General features: G+C 36.5%; 2 protein-coding genes across 4 annotated transcripts in view; both read left to right on the plus strand.

The window, feature by feature from the left end:
• Positions 1-1,310: 1,310 nt before the first annotated feature.
• LOC137247524 (pre-mRNA-splicing factor 38B) lies at positions 1,311-3,531 on the plus strand. Of its 3 annotated transcripts, none has more exons than XR_010951858.1 (6): positions 1,311-1,487; positions 1,626-1,760; positions 1,849-1,973; positions 2,083-2,225; positions 2,362-2,468; positions 2,564-2,702. XR_010951858.1 is itself a non-coding variant. In XM_067778514.1 (6 exons), exons 1-6 carry the CDS (start codon positions 1,478-1,480, stop codon positions 3,107-3,109), a joined length of 1,059 nt encoding a protein of 352 aa, XP_067634615.1. In that variant the 5' UTR covers positions 1,311-1,477; the 3' UTR covers positions 3,110-3,531. The 3 variants fall into 3 exon arrangements, 2 of the variants coding, with proteins under 2 accessions (XP_067634615.1, XP_067634616.1); XM_067778514.1 differs by having other exon boundaries at positions 2,083-2,218; positions 2,564-3,531; XM_067778515.1 differs by lacking the exon at positions 1,311-1,487 and having other exon boundaries at positions 1,637-1,774; positions 2,083-2,218; positions 2,564-3,531.
• Positions 3,532-8,093: 4,562 nt separating this feature from the next.
• Positions 8,094-21,636, plus strand: part of LOC137248384 (uncharacterized) — a 65,417-nt gene continuing 51,874 nt past the window's right edge. Inside the window, exons 1-2 of the mRNA XM_067779301.1 lie at positions 8,094-8,218; positions 8,444-8,570. Of these exons, the coding sequence (XP_067635402.1) occupies positions 8,554-8,570 (17 nt within the window). The 5' untranslated portion in view covers positions 8,094-8,218; positions 8,444-8,553. The remainder of the gene's footprint in view (positions 8,219-8,443; positions 8,571-21,636) is intronic.

Genomic DNA, 21,636 nt, shown 5'->3' on the forward strand with positions numbered 1-21,636 from the left:
CTCAAGTCTCTCAATGATCCAGAGCATTCCCATGAGAATTGAGCGTTAGCCGGAGCTGTAAAACTCACTGAAAGACGGCAAGTGAGTTTTACAGCTCCGGCTCACGCTCAATTTTCACGGGAATGCTCTGGATCATTGAGAGACTTGAGAAGCAGATGTCGTGATATTTTCGCACACGTGAAATGTGATAGGCAGATGTCGTCGCTGTTTTTCATTTACTCATACGGCGAAAGGCTAACCAGCGACATCTAATTTTGAAAAAGTAGGATTATTAAAGGCAGCGTTGCCAAACTAAACACAAGTAATTAACAAATTATCTGGCTCACAAATTGAACCAGACTTCTATCTGGATTTATCTGGCTCAAATCGTTGTTGTTGCATTTACATGCGAAATTATTTATCTGGCTCAGGATTTTGCCGGATGATGGCAATATTAAGGCAGATTTAGCTGCAGTTGCCCACCGACGTGTGTAACGTACGTATACATATGCCGTACGTACACACATTTGAGCGAAATTCATGCCCGTAGTGGCAACGAAAAAAATGTTGCGATTGACCTGTTTGAATGCATGCTTATGGAAACATCAATTTTTCTATTTTAATTTTTGAAAATAAATATAAATATATTACATTTGTAGACTAATAAATAAATATATATAATCTGCACTTTTACATAATTATTTCGAAATATTTCCACAATTGTTCACACTTTAATTAGATGGTTCTGCATAAAACAGCAAACGCTCAAAAATTAGGGCATACAAGTTTAATAAGCAACTCTGTCTGGTGAGAGAGCGGTCAGCTGACACGTTTTTTGTACATAGACATCAAAACAATTTTCATTTTTTCCGTAAGAACGTGTCAGCTAATCGCTCTCTCACTAGAGAGAGTTGCCTAGTAAAGTTTTGTTCGCTAATTTTTGACGGTTTGCAGTTTTATGCAAAAACACCAAATAAAAGTTTAAAAATTGTGGAAATAATTCGAAATAATTATATAAAAGTGAAGATTATAAACATGTAATCTATTTATACTTATTTAATATTAGATACAGCCTTATACAACATCAAAAATTAAAACAGAAAAAGTTGATGTTTCCATAACCATTCATTCAAACAGGTCAATCGCAACATTTTTTCCGTTGCTACTACGGGCATAGCTTCCGCTCAAATGTGTGTACGCACGGCATACGTTTACGTTACACACGTCGGTGGGTAACTGAGCTTAAATCACGCTAAAACGAAGGTGCTTAGAAAGTTTTAAGTGGCAGCACTGTAAAACTTGGCGGCTGTGCTGAATATTGTAGAATTGTTGCTGAATTCGTGACAGACGCGTTTTGCATATATTTTTTCCGTCTGCAAAACGTTTGTAATTTGGTTTGTAATATTTTAATGTGGTAAAAGAAATACATCGGTTTAATGAGAAAGAATATTGAAACTAAAGATTTCGAAGCTCCAGAAAGGAAAACAAACTAATCGAAATGGGTGAAGGTAAGAAAGTCTTACAAGCAAAGAAGCAAACCATGAACAAGAACTCTGTACATGATACCCAGGATTCCGTCTGTCAGTGAACAGACATTCTTTATAATCGTGGAGACAATCTTAACAAGGATTTTGTTTAATTTTCAGAGTATCACCAGCAACCCTCCGCGGCAAAGAAAGTAGGGAAGCAGCACAATACTTTGCCGCTGTGGGGAAATGAGGCCACAATGAATTTAAATCCACTTATTCTTGCAAACATACAGGGTTCTAGCTATTTCAAAGGTACGTCCCGAAAGGTACAGTAGCAAAAATATGTGATTCACTTTTTCATGTTGGTTTGTTTTATAACAAGCTTCTTTGAATGTTGCAGTCCATCTTTTTAAACTCAAAACATACCATGAAGTTGTGGATGAGATTTATTATCAAGTGAAGCACATGGAACCTTGGGAGCGGGGATCGCGCAAAACATCTGGGCAAACTGGCATGTGTGGCGGAGTGAGTTTATGAAATGTAGCATTTCGTTTTAAAGAATGCAAACATCATTTGACTGCAACACATTACTATTCCTGGGTTTTACATATATTGGGTCGCTCTCTTACTTTAGGTTCGTGGGGTGGGTGCAGGCGGCATCGTATCGACAGCTTACTGTTTATTGTATAAGTTGTATACTCTTAGGCTAACAAGAAAGCAGGTTAACGGACTCCTAAATCACACAGATTCACCCTATATAAGGGCACTAGGTAGGTGGTAAGTCGAAAGGTGTAGCAAACACCATCCTCCAATATCCATCAGATAAAAATTCTGCTATCAGATGCGTTATAAAATCGTAAAGCTATTTGTTGTATTGGCTAAATTTAGATAAATATTTCGACTGCATTTGCAGGATTTATGTACCTAAGATACACTCAACCGCCAGCGGATTTGTATGATTGGTATGAAGATTACTTGCAGGATGAAGAGGAGATAGACGTAAAAGCTGGCGGCGGCCAGGTGAGTTCAGTGTATGAGTCATTATCTACATATGTACGACAAGTTCTGTTTTTTATCTCACTGCTATTTGTTCCCCCCTTATTTTGGATATGTAGACAATAACTATTGGTCAAATGGTATATCAATTTCTCACGAAACTTGACTGGTTTTCAACTCTATTCCCACGTATACCGGTTCCAATTCAAAAACAAATTGAGAAAAAAATAGAGGAGTACTGTCGGCAATATAACATAAGTCCACATCAACTAAATTCACCCAGAATAGTTCCATCCCACAGCGGAGCCGCAAATTATGATTATGACGAATCTGGATATGATCGTCGAAGTGGTGGTGCTGGTAGTAGTCGAAACAGGCTACCACCACCTACAGGTGGCAGCTATCGTGATGAGCATGATGACCGCGGCAATTACTCTAATAGTACTCCAAGTGAATACCGTAGTAGTAGAGATCGTGATCATCATCGTGAGAGGCATAAGAAAAAGCACAAACATAAGCATCATTCTCGAAGTCGCAGTCGAAGTCGAAGTGAACGTAGAAGAGGTTTAGAATTTGAAACAGAACGGGACCGGGATCGAGATCGAGATAGACATAGAGATTATGAGCGCAGAGATCGTGACTATGATGACCGCCGATATCCATAAAACCTACTAAGTGTGAAGCATGCAGCATTAAATGCAAATTTAGGCACAAAACTTAAGCTTGTAGCTGGAAATATGTGCGTATGCACATATGTATGCCCCTATATACATTTATTACTTGGCACCCTTCCTTCACACCGAGCACGCATACTCAATAGCCCGATAAATTCAAATTTCAAAAGTAAATAAACTATTATTGCATACAAACTGTATAACGATTCCATTATATACACAAACCATTGTTACACTCAGGTGTTCTGTTGTGTTATATTTTTTTTTAAATACACACAAATACTAGATCAACATACATACACTGGTTTAATTAAATGTTACAATAGTTACGTAAATTGTTTTTGCTTAATATGTACTAAGGATGACTAAATAAATGCAAAATGTCTTAATGAAGTAATTGTAGCTAACAAAAATTAGTTTGTTTTTTTTTATTTCGAGAAGGAAACAAACGGGGTGTGATATTAGGGCGTGGCAAAAGCTAGCCCTATTATGATACATAATCTTGAGGCATGTTCTTGTAGTTTTCATGAACTTATATTAAAAAAAAAACAACGGTCTCTGGCAAAAGAAGTAACATGACACTAATTTTGTTCTACTGAAAAAGAAAGAAAGCAAACACCCTAGATTGGTAATTGCTGCTTTGGTTGAGGGGTGTTTAACATTAGGTTAGTGTGTTTGTTTTGAATCACCTAAGGAATGTATTTGCGAATTTGGTATGTTTTATTTCTCCATCCCTTATATTAATATTTTTCAAATCTTTTAATTAAATAGAACAATGTTAAAGAAATATGTAAAGCAATTTCCAATACATCTATATACGGTAATAGTCTAGTTGAGGGGTCGACTGCTAATACGCTACCAAAAATATCGAGAGAGGTGTCAAATGACGCGTATTAATCTCGAGAACAATAATCCGATGGCGGAAAAGAAAAATTTTATCTCTGTCCGGAGATATTTGCAGTTGAAGTTGGCGATTTCCATGTGGTTGTTGTTGTGTTTATACCCCCAAAAAAATTGTGCATCACCGTGGCGGTAGCCACGGTTATACCACACACTCGGACTTGGCATGGCGTAGCCCAGGGTTATTTTTTATAAGCGCGGCCGAAGGCCGCCAACGCAGAAAGGTGTTCTGCGCAAAAATACTATGGATCCGACCCCCGGTTTCGGAGGTACCCGCGGGTCTTTTTTCGGTTTTTCGTTAATATCTTTTGAACGCGTTAAAATTTTTATTTTCCGCCTTTGGATTATTAATACTGATGTCAAGACGCGTCGTTTGACACCTCTCTCGATATTTTTGGTAGCGAATTAGCAGTCGACCCCTCAACTAGACTATTACCCTACATACATATACATTAACCTGGGTCGATTTGTATGGACGAAAGTTAACCGATATCGCGCCATCGATTTTTCGATAGAATTTGGGCTCAGGAAAAAAAGTTCCACTACGCATACCCAAAAAAATAATTTTCGAGCATGCAAAAAAATGAAAAAAAAAACGACCAAAACACTCCAAAATCGTAAAAACGTTGGCGATAACAGTTTTTTGAAAAAAATAATTTTTTTTTTGTTTTGGGGAGTGTTTTCGTCGAAAAATTTGGTGCCACCCATAAATTCAGAAAGCAAAAATTCAGAAACACATTTTTTCAGAAAACATTAGTAAGAACCCTTTTTTCATAAAGACAAAATTCAGAAGTCAAATCTCAGAAGACTAATTTCAGAAGTCAAATTTCAGAAGTGTAAATCAAAAAGTCATATTTCAGAAGACAAAATTCTGAAGTCAAAATTCAGAAAGTAATCAGACGACAGAAAAAACATTAAATTGAAAAACTTTTAAATTAGAATAGAAGAATGAAAAAATTTAGACAACTGCCAAAGCTCGTTGTATAGATCCATTTCGGGAACTGCTAAATTCCTTCACCGGCAACGTTTAGGCGCCACTGCTATAACCATTTAGCTCTCAAAGCGGTTGTTTGTTTGTCTTCATTATTTCTACTTCTACCCTGTTTCTTGCCAATTGATATTTACAGCACTGTGACATCTGTTGCAAAATGGATGTGAAAATTGGACTTGTTTCATGGCAATGATGCCATAGTGTCATTCATTGACACTTTTTCCGGGCTCTAGGTTGTATTAACAATTTTTGTTGCTTCAATTAAGAAAAAATTTATCATAACAATAATAATTATAAAATAATTATTGCTAGGCCTGCCTTGAGCTCGATTCGAACCCGCGATCTTTTGAATTTATAGTATTAAAAAAAGCAAGTCTTTATATTTTTTCTTGCGTTTCCGATATGGGCGCCTCCAACTGAAAATTGCTACAGTTTTGTTTCTATTATTGTCTGTTCGTTTTTTATTTTATTTATGCAATTAAATATGTTAGGGTGTGTCCCAAACGCACTTCGAATGGCGTTGTGCCACCTTTCGATGGAATTATTTGTACCGACTTCACCCAATTTGGTGATATTATACATATTCCATAATTCGATTGAATATAACGCCTTTTTTCGACGTTGCTGTGTTCCAGGCTGAAAAAAATTCAGAAGTAAAATTTCAGAAGTAAAAATTGAGAAAGTAATAATGCGCAAAATTCATGTTTTTTTGCTGTCTGATTACTTTCTGAATTTTGAATTCTGAAATTTTACTTCTGAAATTTGACTTCTGAAATTTAACTTCCGAATTTTGACTTATGAAATTGGATTTCTGAATTTTTGTTTTCTGAATTTATGGGGGGAACCAAAAAATTTACCCTTTCGTCATTTTTTTTTTGCAGGCTCGAAAATAATTTTTTTGGGTATGCGTAGTGGAACTTTTTTTCCTGAGCCCAAATCCTATCGAAAAATCAATGGCGCGATATCGGTTAATAAATCGACCCAGTCTAATATACATGTATGTGTATTTGTTCCTTAGTTTTGTATCTGAGATTACTTTTATAACAATAATAAGTTAATAAAATAAAAAGCGATTTTTGTTTCCTATTTGATTAACTTGGGTTGTAGCGATAAAGACAATGTTTAATGTGGTCATATTATTCGTTCCCGAGATGGTCTGGCTAGTACCTTCCCAGCAAAAATGTACCCGTAAATTGGTTAGTAAAATGACTAAAATCTGTGTCGATGGAACACGTAAATCGATAAGTAGCATTTGTACAGGGCAGGGTCAAGTTTTGTGACCAGTCCATTCCGTCGTACCAATTTATGTGATTGTGCTTATGGTGCTTTGTTACCGGAACGTACCGGATCTGTATCCAGCAAAGGACCATCGACATCGATAACACTCCCCAAAACCTAACTATAGTTTTGTTTAACACTATCTATTGGCATCGGCGATCGGTGCCTTTATTTAAAAAATTTAAAGAAAAATGCAAGAAAACAACTTAAAAGTTATTGGATTCACCAACTCAAATATTTATAGGTTAACTGCCAATTAAACTTCCTTAATCCTAACGCCATAGTCGTAACCATACCCATATCGATAACCATCTCGAATGTGATCGATTAATGGTGCCTCAACCTAAAAATCATTAAAATTTCATAAAAATGAAATCAAAAGAATTACAAACATATTCCACAAAAAAGTAATCTCTTAGTCAGAACGTATCCCAAACAATGAATAAAATTTACAAAAAGTTATTAAATTCACCAACTCAAATATTTTTAGGTTATGGATATGGCGAGAAACCAAAAACAACAAATAACCTACCCAGATTGCGCATTCACGTGTTCAAAATTGCTTCATTCTGCGCATCTACGACACAGTTATCTACTTAAGCGAATGAAAAAAAGAGAGAAAAAACAGCTAAAGGAAAATGTCGTAATAATTGCCCATAAAAACAGCTGAACTAATGTTTACATGCGCAATGCGCCACCTTCTATAATTCAATTGGTTGGCTATGATATGGTTATGGCGCTAGTGTTATGGTATGGCACCATTAATTGATTACATTGATTTCCATAAGGTAGATTGGATCAGCTGTTTTATCTGGTTATGGTTTTATGGTTATAAGTCACCATTAATTGGCCCTATATGTTTGTGGCTATGGTACGGTTATGGCTAGGGCGTTACGTTATTAAGTAACCAATTATATTGATTTCCATAAGCATTTGTTGTTATCGGCCATTCATCGATTAATCAACTTATATGCAAGATCGATAGCGATCAGCATTGTCGTTCACTAATGGTTTGTGCGCGCAAATTTCAGACGTTTTTCTATAAAGTTATTAGCAAAGCATAAAAACAATTAGTTAGGCAATTTACAAGGTTTCTTTTAGTCAAGTATATTATTTCTTTTTTAGATTCGCTGTGAAAACCATATTGTGTTGCTTGTCTTGTTAAAAGGATCAACTTACACTTCGGTCTTCTCCATAGATTGTGATACGCTCTAATATACACATTTAATTCATGACATATTTACCGGCTAATACCATGGTTCAACTATATACAAGTTGGCTCATCTGAAAAGCAACAAAATATGTCTGTTCAAATTGTCAAAATCTGTGTATTGGTGTTGGTGCGAATGGTATGGAATGGAAACATAAAACTTAGCAGTTTTTGTATGTGTAAGTAAAATGTTGCCAATGTGTTGGTTTCATTTTGAGTTTGCCATCTCCTTTTGACAATCCCTTCGACCATGCAATGACATAAATAAAATCAGCTGATGAGATGAGCCAACCTGTACATAATTGAACCATGGGCTAAAGCTGGGGACATTGGTGCTTTATCGGTAACCGTATCGGTAACCTTTTAACAGCTGATTCGACCAACCTTATGAGAATCAATGCAATCGATTATTGGTGCCGCCAAGGTCGTAACCGTATCGTAGCCAACCAATTGGGTTTTGGTTTACCGTCGTAACGATAAACAGCTGATTACGTTAGGGATACGACTTCAGCGATACGACAAACGGCACCAATGACTCCAGCTTAATACAAAGTAAAGAAATTGAATGCGTCGGCGTTTACATTTGCAGGTGTGAAATAGAATCGTTTTGGGGAAAGTATAAGATAGAGCATGATCGGGACATTGGGTTACATGAATGAGAAGCGTGTATATGTAAATGCATACAAACGGGCCCAAAGATAGCAAATTCTTCCTTTATATTGTAAGTACCTACATATGTATGTATGTAGTAGGTAGTAGGTATGTGAAATAGTCTGACTTCAGACCCATTTTCATTTAAACACCTTCCCACCGTTTTTACCGTTAAATAAATATATAATCTACATATGTCGGCATCCATATTAAGTTAGATATGTTAGGCATGTGTATGCATAAGCTGTGATTGATCGTTTCATATATTTTATTAACACATTTTTCTATTTCTTAGGTTTCACCAGTGTCTTTAGAGTGTTTAATTGATTATGCTATCGAATGACATCTCATTTAAAGTCGTATGACATACCATTTCAAACCAATATGGATTGATCGGTAACAAAAATGTGCCTGCTAAGTAGGTAAGTGTGTAAAGTTTCTGTATACATACATATGTACATACATATGTATATGAATTCATTAAAACAATAATCCTTTTTCTATATTCACAAAGTCGATAATATAAATTTTTTCTAAGTCAAGTCAATTTGATCGAAAGGAAGTTTTCTTATCGCCAAAGTAGAAATTAGCATCGAACCGCCTTGCATATTCAATGATATCCTTCATTATTTTCTTTGCATAAACATTTAAGTTATTGTTGTATAACGATATATGTATGTGTTCAGGGTCCTGCGCGCAATGTAAATCAGCTGCCAGAAAAGGTGGTGGTGTGCCGTATGATATGAGTAGCAAAGTATCCATGAAATTTGATGAGCCTTTTTTTCTTACGTGCATATGTTTACACAATTTACAAGTCGATATGCACGTACATATATGAATTTTAAAGCATGCAATATGTATGTATGTGATATCTGTTAAGTGAAAAAACGGCGAGGCGTTTCATTGTTATCATAAGGCTATGCCAAAGCGACAACTCGAAGTAACGCGTATAAAGCGTTTTTCTAAATCCACCTTTAGGGTAGGAGAAAGTTTATACAGGGCCATACCGTGGCACCGCAGGATCATTTTTTTTAATAAACCCTAGAAAAGTTGCCATAGGGGATTTTATTACACCGTGCAAAAATTTGAGCGTAATTGTCTGGAGGCGAAATAAAATCTACTCTAGATGAACGACCTAAACGCATATATACAGTTAAACCTCAAAATCATTCCGCATTCGAATATCCTTTCCTGTTCTTTTAAATCTGCAATATTTCTTACTTCTTTAAGCCAAACTTGAAGTTATTTGATTTGAAAAATCTATTTAGCTATTTTATTACTCAGTTTGTTTTTAAACTGCTTTCGAAATCCTTTCTGCGTGCATCAAGAGATGCTTCCAGGCATACATATGTTAGATAATGATTGCCGCACAAATCTCGAAAGATAGGTTAGGTTAAGAACGGTTAGGTGGTGGTAGTTGCTCTGGTAGGGTAAGATCACTTGGACAGCATGAAGGTCCGTTGTAACACCACATAAAATCACAGTGACGTAGCAGCTACATAGAGAATCGTTGCATAGCAACGATATAATTTCTAATGAAACCGATCTCAACCTTGGATAAATCCTCTGAAGGTCCAAGTGGGTCGTGACTGAAATACTTCCGCCTAGTTCTGGCATAAGCTGGGCAATTAAGCATAAAGTGGCGCGATGATTCCACCTCATTATCCTTCATACAGTTGCAACAGAATGGGGTTTCAGTATATTGAGACGTACCGCATGGCCTTCCATTGAACAGTGCTCTGTCAAAACAGCAATGAGCATTGCTAGATGAGACTTAGTCAGCCCAGTCATTTCGGCAGACGTCATGCCATCCACTTCCGGCCAGAAGTATCTTGCTATCCTGCAAGAGGTGGTGTCCGCCCAACGCTTGATGTGCTGACTCAAGGCCCATATATGCAGGAGCAGACCACAGGTGGCTAGCGGAATCCCGAAATTCCTACAACTTGTTCCTATGCTTGTTACCGTAACATACCGGATCTGCATCCGGCAAAGTACCATCAACATCTATAAAACTCCCCAAGGCCTTCGGGGAGTGCCCGTATCGCTACAACAACAACAACAACATGCGATCGCATCTTTCCGTGTTTTTGTACAAAGATTTTCTATGAGAGCACCCCTAGTGAAATTTTCCGGTAAATTATTTTCTACAACATTTTAACCGTCTGGCTACCTCCCAAATGCTATTTAATGCCAATTTTGTACAAAAGGAGAAAACAAAGAATTTCGTGACAGGTATTTAACTGGTTAAAATATTTTACGAATAATTTCTTGTCAAATTTTACTTTATATATCCCAGCTACGTTTTCCATCTGATTTGTATTTTAGCCCCCTTTTTTTACTTGTTCTATCAAAGAAGTTTGTTCAAAGAATGCAAAGCAATTTCGAGGTTTTACTATATGGAACAGTCCCTTGCACTCCGTGTTAGAGTTATTGTGCCCCACGAATTGCGGTTACACACCATTGCTTATCTAAATTTTATAGAATTGGGGTGCAGAATGATCACACCTGTTTTACTGTCGCTTTATGGATATTTGCTTTTCCTTGATTTGACTTTAGTTTTTTTTCCTTTTAATGCTCAAAAATGTGTAATGATATTCAGCGCGAATGTAAATGCTCAGTAGATAAATTATTGAAAGTGTATGCATGTTATTTATAATTTCTTATCTCTATTGCATATTTATCGCATTTCTTTAACTCGAGTATCAGCATTCAGCATGCAATACGTTCGATAGCACGTTACGCCCCATGTTACATGCGCAAATTAACGATTCACATGTAACCCTTTTTATTATTACTTAAGTTTATGCATAAGCACTTGAATGTCTCTGCTTTGGCCTGTAAATGATGAAGCAAGGGAAACTTTTTGTGAATAAGCAATTGTGAGAAATGTAAATGATGTATCAGACCTCTACATTACATATATTATGTAACAAAATTCCTTAAGTCGCATTATGTGCACATCACTTGCTATGAGAATTCGCGAAGTGTCAATGATCCCTTTTTTGAGCTATCGATGGAAACCCTGAAATTATGCAGAAATATTTGCAAATCATGCAAACATGGCTTAAGCGCCTAAAAGAAGTTCAAATTCTTTTTTAAATCGAAGACACAAATATTTTACATATATGCATGTTTGTATGAATGTGTGTATGCATAAGTGCGTAACTGCATTAATTTAGATTTTCGAACATAATTTCACCTTTTTTGTCTGTATAACAAAATATGCACATCCATTGGATATGCGGAAAAAAATTGCGATGCCGCTATTTAGGTACTCAAATTACAACAATAAAAATTGCAACATCATATTTTGTAGCAATAACTGTCGATTCAAGAGACTTTGATGATTGGGTTGATAAAGTTGTACGCGCATATTGACATGTCTTCATACGTATATACATACATAAATATGTAGATTCATTAGGCCAATGCTTAATATGCGTGTGACATCTGCATTTCCAGAACTTTTACATTTGTTGCAATAAAGATTTTTAATTGCTTGTCAATTGTTTTATCAAATGTTATTGTATACTCACACATACTAGAGGTTTACGCCGATCACTTTATCGGTGGCGGCGGCATAGGCTCTATTATATACAGGCGGCGGCGTGAGAGGCGCGCCGGCGTATGCCGGTGTTCTTACTTTAAAAAGCTTGATTTTTCTATTTAAAAAAAAAGTATTTAGGAAAGGTTTTATTTGTATGTATTTAAGGAAATCCACGTTTAGGCCATTTCGGAAAGATCCGGGGTTTTTGCCTCAATAACTTGCAGATCGTTCAAAAATTTTCAGGAGTAGCGCTTTGCGGAGGAATTGTCCCTCGTTCACTTACTCCAGGGCGGCTTCGAACTTAACCCCGGTCTTTGGAATTGGTACTGCTGCGTCTGCTGAAAAGAAATAGAGATACATAAAATGGTCACACTTTTGTCTGTATATGTCGTGCAAAGCGTAGTTTCACCTGGGGTTAACTCCTAATAATCGTCGCGAACACAATTTCTTTAAATCAATTCGGCGGCGGCGCGCGAAAAACGACTAAAATCGGCGGCGTATATCACTAACACATGCATACATACATACCCGTATATTAGGTACATTTGAAAAACATCCGTAGCTATTATTATTGTCCAGCATTCACCATCGTCACACTGATTCAAGTAACCCAAACAACCGGAATACCTACTATTAAAGCTAAATGATCCTAAATAAACAAACGGCCCACCCGGAGCATCCCTCAATGGACATCCTCAAATGGACATATCAAATAAATTTCCAATATATGCATTTCATACCCACTTCACGCTGAAACCTTTCCGGGACTCAAATGATGTGACATGCAAATAAAAAAAAAAATGTGCGCATGCGCGTAGCATCATTAACGAAACTGCATTTATCACCGCTTCTGTGGTCACTTTTGTATTCATATTTATTTTTATTATCCAGTTGGTGGGAAGTCGCATGAGATATTTATTGTCCCTGGGACATATTGCGTAAGTCGTTGTTTTCTTACTGCTAATTTATGATCTTAAGCTGCGTTAATGGGTTAAAGCTGGCCGCAGTGTATTAATTTGATTATAATAGAATGTATTTAATGCTAATTTAGTGTTATTTATGTAGGATGCTGTACAGATTGCATACGTTTGTATGTACATATATTTGTCATATGTATGCGTGCCTTAAAAGAGGGTGAAGTGAATAGTTGTTGTGAATTTGGTGGTAGGCGGCACTCGAATGTAAATATTCTGGGAATATTTCAAAGTTGACTCACAAATATTTGTTTGCTTAGCGTTATACTAACTATGAATCAAGCTAATACCATCAACCTGTTTAAAAACTTGATGATTAATCGAACAGTAGGCCAATCATTTCATGAACCTTAGTACAACAAACACAAAGGAGATGAAAACATTTCAACAGACTCGTCTAGGAGGAAGAGTGTGGACGATAAATCGATTTATGAGACGAACTATATATCCAAGGACTGCACAGCTTAAAAGGGCTTTCTGTAGACAAAAACTCAGCATATAAGCTTGTAATGGTGAAAGAATTAGCATTATTTGCACTTTGTTTATCAAAACCATTGTCACAGTTTGAAACGACTAAGGGGCGGAAGGCGTTCCCACGGAAGTCGATTTTGAATATCGAAACTAGCCACAAGGACTGTCACTTCGACTGCATTGCTCAAGACTTTTGGTAGTAGATGAAGAGGAATATTTTACTTGTTCAAAAAGAAAATACCACCACCAAGAAGCCATTATTAAGATTCTGGAATCATATTTATTTAATCATATTTTTTCGAAAATACCTAAATAGGTAGATTGCACTCCTTCCCTACGTGCATATGCATCTATTTATATGCAGTTGTATTCCTTTATGTTCAAATTCTTTTAATTTATTGTCCGCTATTGTTTGGGATATGAGTAATTTGTGGTTAATAATGCACAGCAATTTGATTTATTATGATTTCATAAATTTATTAGCAGTGCCGCTTGACTAAGCACGTACATACATACGAGTACATATGTACATTATTACATAGATATATATTTTGATAGGCAAAAAAAGCGAAATCGAGCATTTGAAGATTTCTTTTTAGATAAACAAAATTTACCTTTGTTACAGTACATCAACGGGCATACATAAGTACATACGGAAGAATTTTTGAATTGATGTGCATATGTGCAGATTTTTTTTTTGCGAATTTACTGGATTGCTTCAGGGAAAACAAAGCTAAATTCCAATGATGGGAAGCGATTAAAGGAGGCGCAGTTTCAATATTTCACACATCGGTCCGCGTTAATTGTTGCAAAGTATTTTGAAGTGACAGCTGCACATTTCCATCTAGAGGGTATTACAGAGCTGAAGCGGTAAACATTTTAAGATCCCTTTTTAATTAAGGAGTTGGTAAAGCGCATGTATCATCTTTTTTTTTCCTAGAATGGTCGGAAGACTACATGCCGGATGTTTGGAATCTAAGTGTTCTTTGTCCAGTCCAGATGAAAGTAGAAAGGGAGAAAAATTCTTTAACGAATCAAGACCGAGCGGATGCATTGGGTAGGCTATTTAATGGGAATGAATTGAAGACCAACTAGACACCGATCAATGTAAGATCCCTTGGAATTTGCGATAGGCGCCATGTGGCAAAAATTATAAGGGACTGCCCCCTTACGCAAGCCCAGCAGTTATCAAAAGGTAGATTATGAGATGAAGTTAAAAGAATTAAGCTTGAAAGTTAGTGATACCATTTGCAAATATTTAAAACAGCGGGGCCAAAATGGTGCTGATGAAGGAGCTTAGCATCGCTTGAAATGAATCTGTGCAACGACCTATGCATTTTTTTTTCGATTGGGAAAAAATTATATCACAACAATAATAATAAAATAAAAATTATTATTGTTAAGGCCTTGAGCTTGATTCGAACCTATGATCGTCAAATTTTTAAGCTATGACCATTTTCAAGTTGCAGTGTTGTTAGGTATCTCCTGCCATCCCAAATGTCCCTCAGTTAAGAGTCTTCAAAATAGGGTTCAATACGACTCACTACTGAGAGAGAGCTATTGCGTTGAGTCCTGATTTCACTGTATGTACATTAGGCTGGGTCGATTTATTAACCGATATCGCGCCATCGATTTTTCGATAGGATTTGGACCCAGGAAAAAAAAGTTCCACTACGCATACCCAAAAAAATGATTTTCGAGCCTGCGAAAAAAAAATGGCGAAACGGTAAATTTTTCGACCAAAACACTCCCCAAAACCCAAAAATATTTTTTTTTTCAAAAAACTGTTGTAAAAACGTTGCACATAGGTAGATTTTCAAGTTTAAGGCGGCCAAAAATATTTTTTTGCCTATATCTCCTTAAAACTGTTTAATAAATAAAAAATTATACAGCGCAATTCTAAACAAAAATTCCGTGCGAGTTTTTTCCCTTCTCCCATTCCTCGTATTCTCAATAAAAATTCCTTGTGAGTTTTTTCACTTCTCCCTTTCCTCCTATTCTGAACACTGTTCGAAAATGCGGAAACCGGTTATTGGAGAAAAGTAGGTATTATGAATGTGAGGGAGAAGGAGATTTCTCTGTCATTTCATAGGAGTTTTTTCACTTGTTAAATTAAAGGGAATGCATCAAAATAGTTAAAGGAAATTGGTTCTTTTAAGAAAGAACACTTGTTTGTACAAATTTGTGCTAAATTATGTATGTACATTCTACCACAATATATATTCTCACTGTTAATGCAACAACAACAACCACAATATTCTTTATTTTAAGTCGAAAAGTTGATCATAAGCAACGGAAGAGCTCTTGGTATATTTGATGTAGCCATCCAGAAATTGCGCAAGATTTTTTTTAAATAGATTTTCGCGAAGGCGAACTCAACTCGACTTGACCGCCAGAAAATTGCTTTGCTGAATGAAAGCAGGCAACTCCGGCGGCTTCTTCATTTTATGCTCCTCTGTTGATGTTGCTGTGGCACCAATTCATTACTCATTTCAGTGAATACCACATGAAATGCAATAATGTGCATTGTTTATACCTTATTTCTTAATTTCAAACAAATTCGCCAGAATAATTAAACTTTTCAATTTTTTAAACAAAATAAGAAATGCGCAACGAATTGTTTCAATTGACAAAACAGCTGACTTCGAAAATTCGAAATTCCTATTCCCCAATTATTCTTCTCCCTAGGAGAAAAGAATTGGAGGAATTTTTCCGCGGGAATAAAAAAATCCGTGAGAATATTTAGAATTGGTCTGATAATAATCTGTGTAATTAATCGGTTATATTAAAAAAATAGATATTACACTGTGTAACACTAAAAAGTACCTGCGCAGTGAGGCTATCTTTCTTGTTGTACAGCAACAAGGGTGTATCAAACTCTCTATCTAACCCCATATCTGCAAGTATCTGCAGCTAAATTTAATGCAGTTGGCAAGCTAATTGTGCCAAGTACCATGTTCAAAACTAATTTTCACTTGGACAGACTTGGAAACATAACAAACCTGGGTTTGAACACCAAAAATCAAAAAAAAAAATGTTTTTAACATTCTAAATAAAGTAGGTTCTTTATCTATTTATAACTTTTAAAAATCACAAACACCATTAATAATGTTAGTATTTACCTGAAATATCAGAATCCATCACAATTGCTCAATTCAATTGTCTTAAAACTTAAAATATTCACGTTAAAACATGGGATTTCACATAGGTTAAAAAAAAACTATGACACGCGTTCAGAAATAGCTAAATTCCGTTTATTTGACAGCTAACGCCAGTTATGCGATGGATGGGAAGGGGAAGAATTATTGTTCCCCTGTCTATCCTTAAGCTGGGGGAGTGCTTTTTTTTGTAATTGTGGCAACTTTCAGAAATTCAATTATGGCGCCTAAATGTCTAAAATCTACCTATGTGCGTTGGCGATAACAGTTTTTTGAAGCCAAAAAAAAAATATATGTTTTGGGTTTTGGGGAGTGTTTTGGTCGAAAAATTTACCCTTTCGCCATTTTTTTTTGCAGGCTCGAAAATTATTTTTTTGGGTATGCGTAGTGGAACTTTTTTTCCTGAGCCCAAATCCTATCGAAAAATCGATAGTGCGATATCGGTTAACTTTCGTCCATACAAATCCACCCAGGTTAATGTACATTTATGGATGGAGGTGTATGCTGCGCTTTTGGATTTTCGTCGCTTTTTATATAGGCAGATATTTTAAAACTTTGTATAGGATTGGGAATCGCCTCTCTCGGCCATTCTTAACCAAGTAAGGCGCCGTCCTAAACAACAACTCTCCCTATTATCTGATTTCTTCATTCTGATACTGGAGAATATAATTTATTTAATAATTTTGGGAAAAATTTTAAATGGAGAATATAAATTTAGCAGTCGATTTAAACCGCTATGGTACAATCTATTATAAGAGGTTACAATTAACGGCGTATGCGGATGAAATTGATATCAATGGAGTTACCAAATTCGACGTAAGTTTTACCTTGTCTGGATTGGATAATGGGAAAAAAAAATAGGTTTTTCTGTGAACATGGAAAATAGGGTTTGAACAAAATGGTGGCACCCTGTAAAAGCACAGAAATTTGGGGAATAAAGTAGTGGCATTGCTTTTTGAATATTTTATTTGAAAATAGCTGACTATTTGTATGGCGATGGCCGAAAAAACTCAGAGTTGCTTACCCCTGTATGAAGTGACAACTAGTGTACTAACTTTTTTGTAGTTAAATAAAAGTGTGTAATCTTGGGTATTCTCGTAAAGTAATCAACTACGAGCTAGCTTGATTTAGTTGAATTATTTCAGGCTTGGCGGATCCATTTATTTTGGTGCAAATGAAAGACTTCAATTCACTATTCTGCCCAACGTTTCGCTTGTTTTAAGCAATTGCAAGTTTTTTCTGTAGCTCCTTAATCTCTTACTCGCGCCACCTTTGTAAGAGACGAAGATTAAACATCCCTAAGAAATACTAAAAGTAAAATATTACTTACTAAATTGGCGCTTAACCGTTTAAACGGTTATGGCCGTCCAACAAGGCGCGCCAGTCGTTTCTTTCTCTGCAACCCGGCGCCAATTGGTCACACCAAGGGAATTTAAATCGTAAACCTCTACCTCTGCTTCCATAGGTGGGTTCCGATAGAAACACTTTCTTGGCCGAAACCTCATCTTTCATTCGCATAACATGACCTAGCCAGCGCAGCCGCTGCGTTTTAATTCGCTGGAATATGTGGATGTCTGCGTAGAGCTCGTACAGCTCATCGTTAAGTCTTCTTTGGTACTCGCCATCGCCAACGCGTAGAGGTCCATAAATCTTTCGAAGAACTTTTCTCTCATTCCATTGAGTTTTTCGTTCCACTGTAAAATTTCGTTGAGTAGAATTCGCAGCCTTTCGGTGGTGTCGACAAAATGTATATACATACATACATATGTACATATAAAAGTACCTTATCCTATTTGTTTAACATTTTCGCTTAAAATTTTCAATTTAAAATGAAAGTATTTAACACAGTTAGATGATTACCAGAATTTCAATTATCAAACATTTTGACAGTACATCACAACCACAAATGTCAAAGTCATTAATCATCGGCTGGCGCGTGTAACCGCAAGATTACATATCTCTAGATAATACGTTTATGGCGCCCATCCTGGTAATGATCATTTGTGTTTTTGACCTTTGTCTGATCTGTTCGGACATTTGCTTGGCATCTAATGCATTGTTATAAAAGAAAAAATAGAATTACGAGCATTTTCCGTTCCATTCGCCTAGTTCAAGGCTCTTACATTTTTTTAATGCATTTGCACAAAACTTAAATTACTTTTGCGGGTTCTGTGTATGTGAATGCATGCAAATTCGCGATAAGTCACTTCCGGTGTCCACTGTGTTTTTGTATTGGTTGTGTTTTAGCGTTGACAGCGGGTTAAATAATCTCTCACACGATCGGGTTGACTTTAACGGCATAGACACATATGCAAACATGCACACACACACAATCTAGTTTTGCATCATGTCAAATTATTACGAAGAGTATCTCTATCTGTCACCACAATCAGTGGGCGGTGCACCGGCACGCACAAAGCAGTAAACCACGAAGTTGAAACACATTTCGGCTACAGCAGCAAACACAACCGACCACCATGTTTAGCCAGTCGATTTAGAAAACATCAATTTGGGCTGTTAATGACCTAACAAAAGAATCAAGAGCAATTATTTTAAACAGCTGGTGGTGACAAACTTCAAATGCATATACGTGCGTGTGTATGTATGTATTGTGAGAGATGTATTATACAGCCGCCCTGTAGCGATCACCAGCCACGCGCCAGACACAGCGGACAGTAGCAGATAGGATCTTAGTTTTTGGGTTGAAATCGCTTGACCGTCTGCTATTGTTTATGTATATTTGTATGTTGATTATTTAATTTTTAGTTTTTATTTTAAGAGTCATAAAGTTCCGCACAGCTTGGATTGTCGTTGTAATAAGCAGGAAGCAAGTGGTTTTTCATTTGCGTCATTTGTATGCAGCAAGTCTTTTTGACGAATTTTGCTCATAAAATGGTTAAATATTTATGCTGATGTACAAATGTGCATCTTACGTAATAAGCAAAAATAAAATTTATATACATAGGTATGCATATGTATTTCTATTCATATATACATATGTACATATGTATGTAGGTATGATTAGTTCGTATTACAAACGGCTATAGAAATATTTTAAAATCGTTTCGCTTGTCTGCCTGATGCAACAATATATCCTTTTATTCTATTGGCCTCACCATTTAGGCTTTATGGATTTAAGTGCTTATGCCCTTCCGATGTGCCCCCATTCCAATTCGAAACGGTCAAATAGCATGCTAAATGCTCCCAATTAGTTCTATAAACAGGCACGACACATGCCGAATTGTCTATTATTTGAGCCGCACTCGCTGCACTCGGCCACACCATATGGTACCAGAGGTAAATCCTTCGTTTCCTTTCGTAGATACATACATACACCCATTTTGTACACGGCTAATTTGGGTGAAAAACATAAAAGTTTAACGCTTCACCGTAGTTGCTGAGACAATTCTCATGCGAGTTATGGGACGTTGTAGGGTATAAACGAGTGAAACCAAAACAGGTCAGCTAAAATATTTCCATTCATTTTTCGTAGTTTTTGTGCAATAAGTATTCTATTTTATTTATTCATTCGTATACGCCATCAAGCTAACCAGTTACAGCGGGAAAGAGTTGCTATTTATTTGCATGTAACAGTTTTCGGTTTTAAACGGATAGATATGCAAACGTAGTACTTACATATTTGAATACCAGGGTGCGCCTTATTTGTATGCAAAATATATTTTTTTGCTGATTTACAAAGCGCCCTTCACATCGCTCGCCTAAATTTTAATAGCGACGAGCTCAAAAAACGAGAATGTTCAAAATACGCGAAAAAACTGAGAGAATCCCTTTAGACAAACTACATATGTAGGTGTGCGAATCGAACAACGGGAAGACTTCCCCTGAAGGTTCTTACGCACAGCAAGTACAGTTTTGTACGTTCACCTGAGAGTAAGGGAGATAATGACAAGGCTAAGGTATAATAATTTCAGGCGAAAGAAAGACATCTTTAGTTTAAAAGGTGAGGTCAATCTAATTTTAGTTAACTGCGTACAAACTTCGCACCGACTTTCTGAGTCATGTAGTGTCTCCCAAGCGGAGGTCTATGACTTAGGGATAGCAGCCAGACTGCTCCAGGATAGCACGGCCCAGATATCAATGTAAAGATCTTTGCCGCAAACCAGGCCGCCTTAATGGCATTAGATCCAACGTGATAAAGTAGATTATTATGCGCCTCGCTGGTGATAACAACGATTTTGCAGATGCGATTGCCAGGATAGGTTCCTAAATGGATATAAACGACACGGACAGCTACGTACGACCACCGCTGGGTTACGAACTTGCTGTGCACCAATCGAAAGCTCAAGCTGAAAAAAAGGAAATTTATTATTTAATTCTATTCACTTCACTGAATTTTGTGCCTATTTTTTTAAATTTAGATCATTTACAGAGCTAGGCCGCAAAGCTATAGATGTAGATATCATTTTATCAAGAGCTTTCTGTGTAGGTCAAAGTTGAAAAATAAGGCACGCCCTATTGCACAAATTCATACATACATATGCACCTATGTTCAGCTTATACATATAATTTCAAAGGTATACATAAGTATACCTTTGAATGTATGCTAAAATGTGGATTTGTTTAGAGGCCAGACAACATTGCAGTCCCAAGATCCTGTTAAGCGTTATGTCCGTAAAATATTAGCCTAATACGAAAGTCCTTTTTACTAATACATAAGCCCTTACACATTTTCAACTTAAGCCGACAGCCAATTAATAGATTTTGTTTGAATAACTTACACATTTTGTGTTTCTTACGCATCACCTGCTACCTACTGCAAGAAGGACGATCTGTTCAAATGTTTTGTAGGTCAATGGCTACGGAAGAACCTGACTTTCGGTCATTCTGCCCTTGTCCGGACATTGCCTATTAACGTTTTGATAAGAAATCAAGAGGGGAAGACATGTTCAAATACACAAAGGAATAGTAAATTGGAATACTTTAGACTTGCACCCAATACTTGTATGTTAGTATGTGAGTGCGGGTGTCTCTATGCACATACGCAGACAAATTCTTTGTTCTTACAGGTGCACTAACAATGGCATGAGCCGATCCGATCAACGTCCGATACACCTTAGGTGCTGCGCAGACGTACAATGATCTCTGTGTATACAATGCAGTTAAAACATAAAGAAATTCATTCGTCCTCTTTTCGTCCCAAATGAATATACATACATACATAAATTTTTCAGGTATTATTATTTACATAAATGAATGATGCACACACGCGTCTAATCACAGTGCGGATGAGTTTGTTTTGAACGGGCAGATGTTTGCTAAGGGTAAAAATTCCAATTCATATAATGAATTGCTATATTATGCGTATAGATGTATGTAT

The sequence above is a fragment of the Eurosta solidaginis genome, chromosome 4 (genome assembly GCF_040869045.1).
Source record: "Eurosta solidaginis isolate ZX-2024a chromosome 4, ASM4086904v1, whole genome shotgun sequence".
Taxonomy (NCBI): Eukaryota; Metazoa; Arthropoda; class Insecta; order Diptera; family Tephritidae; genus Eurosta; species Eurosta solidaginis.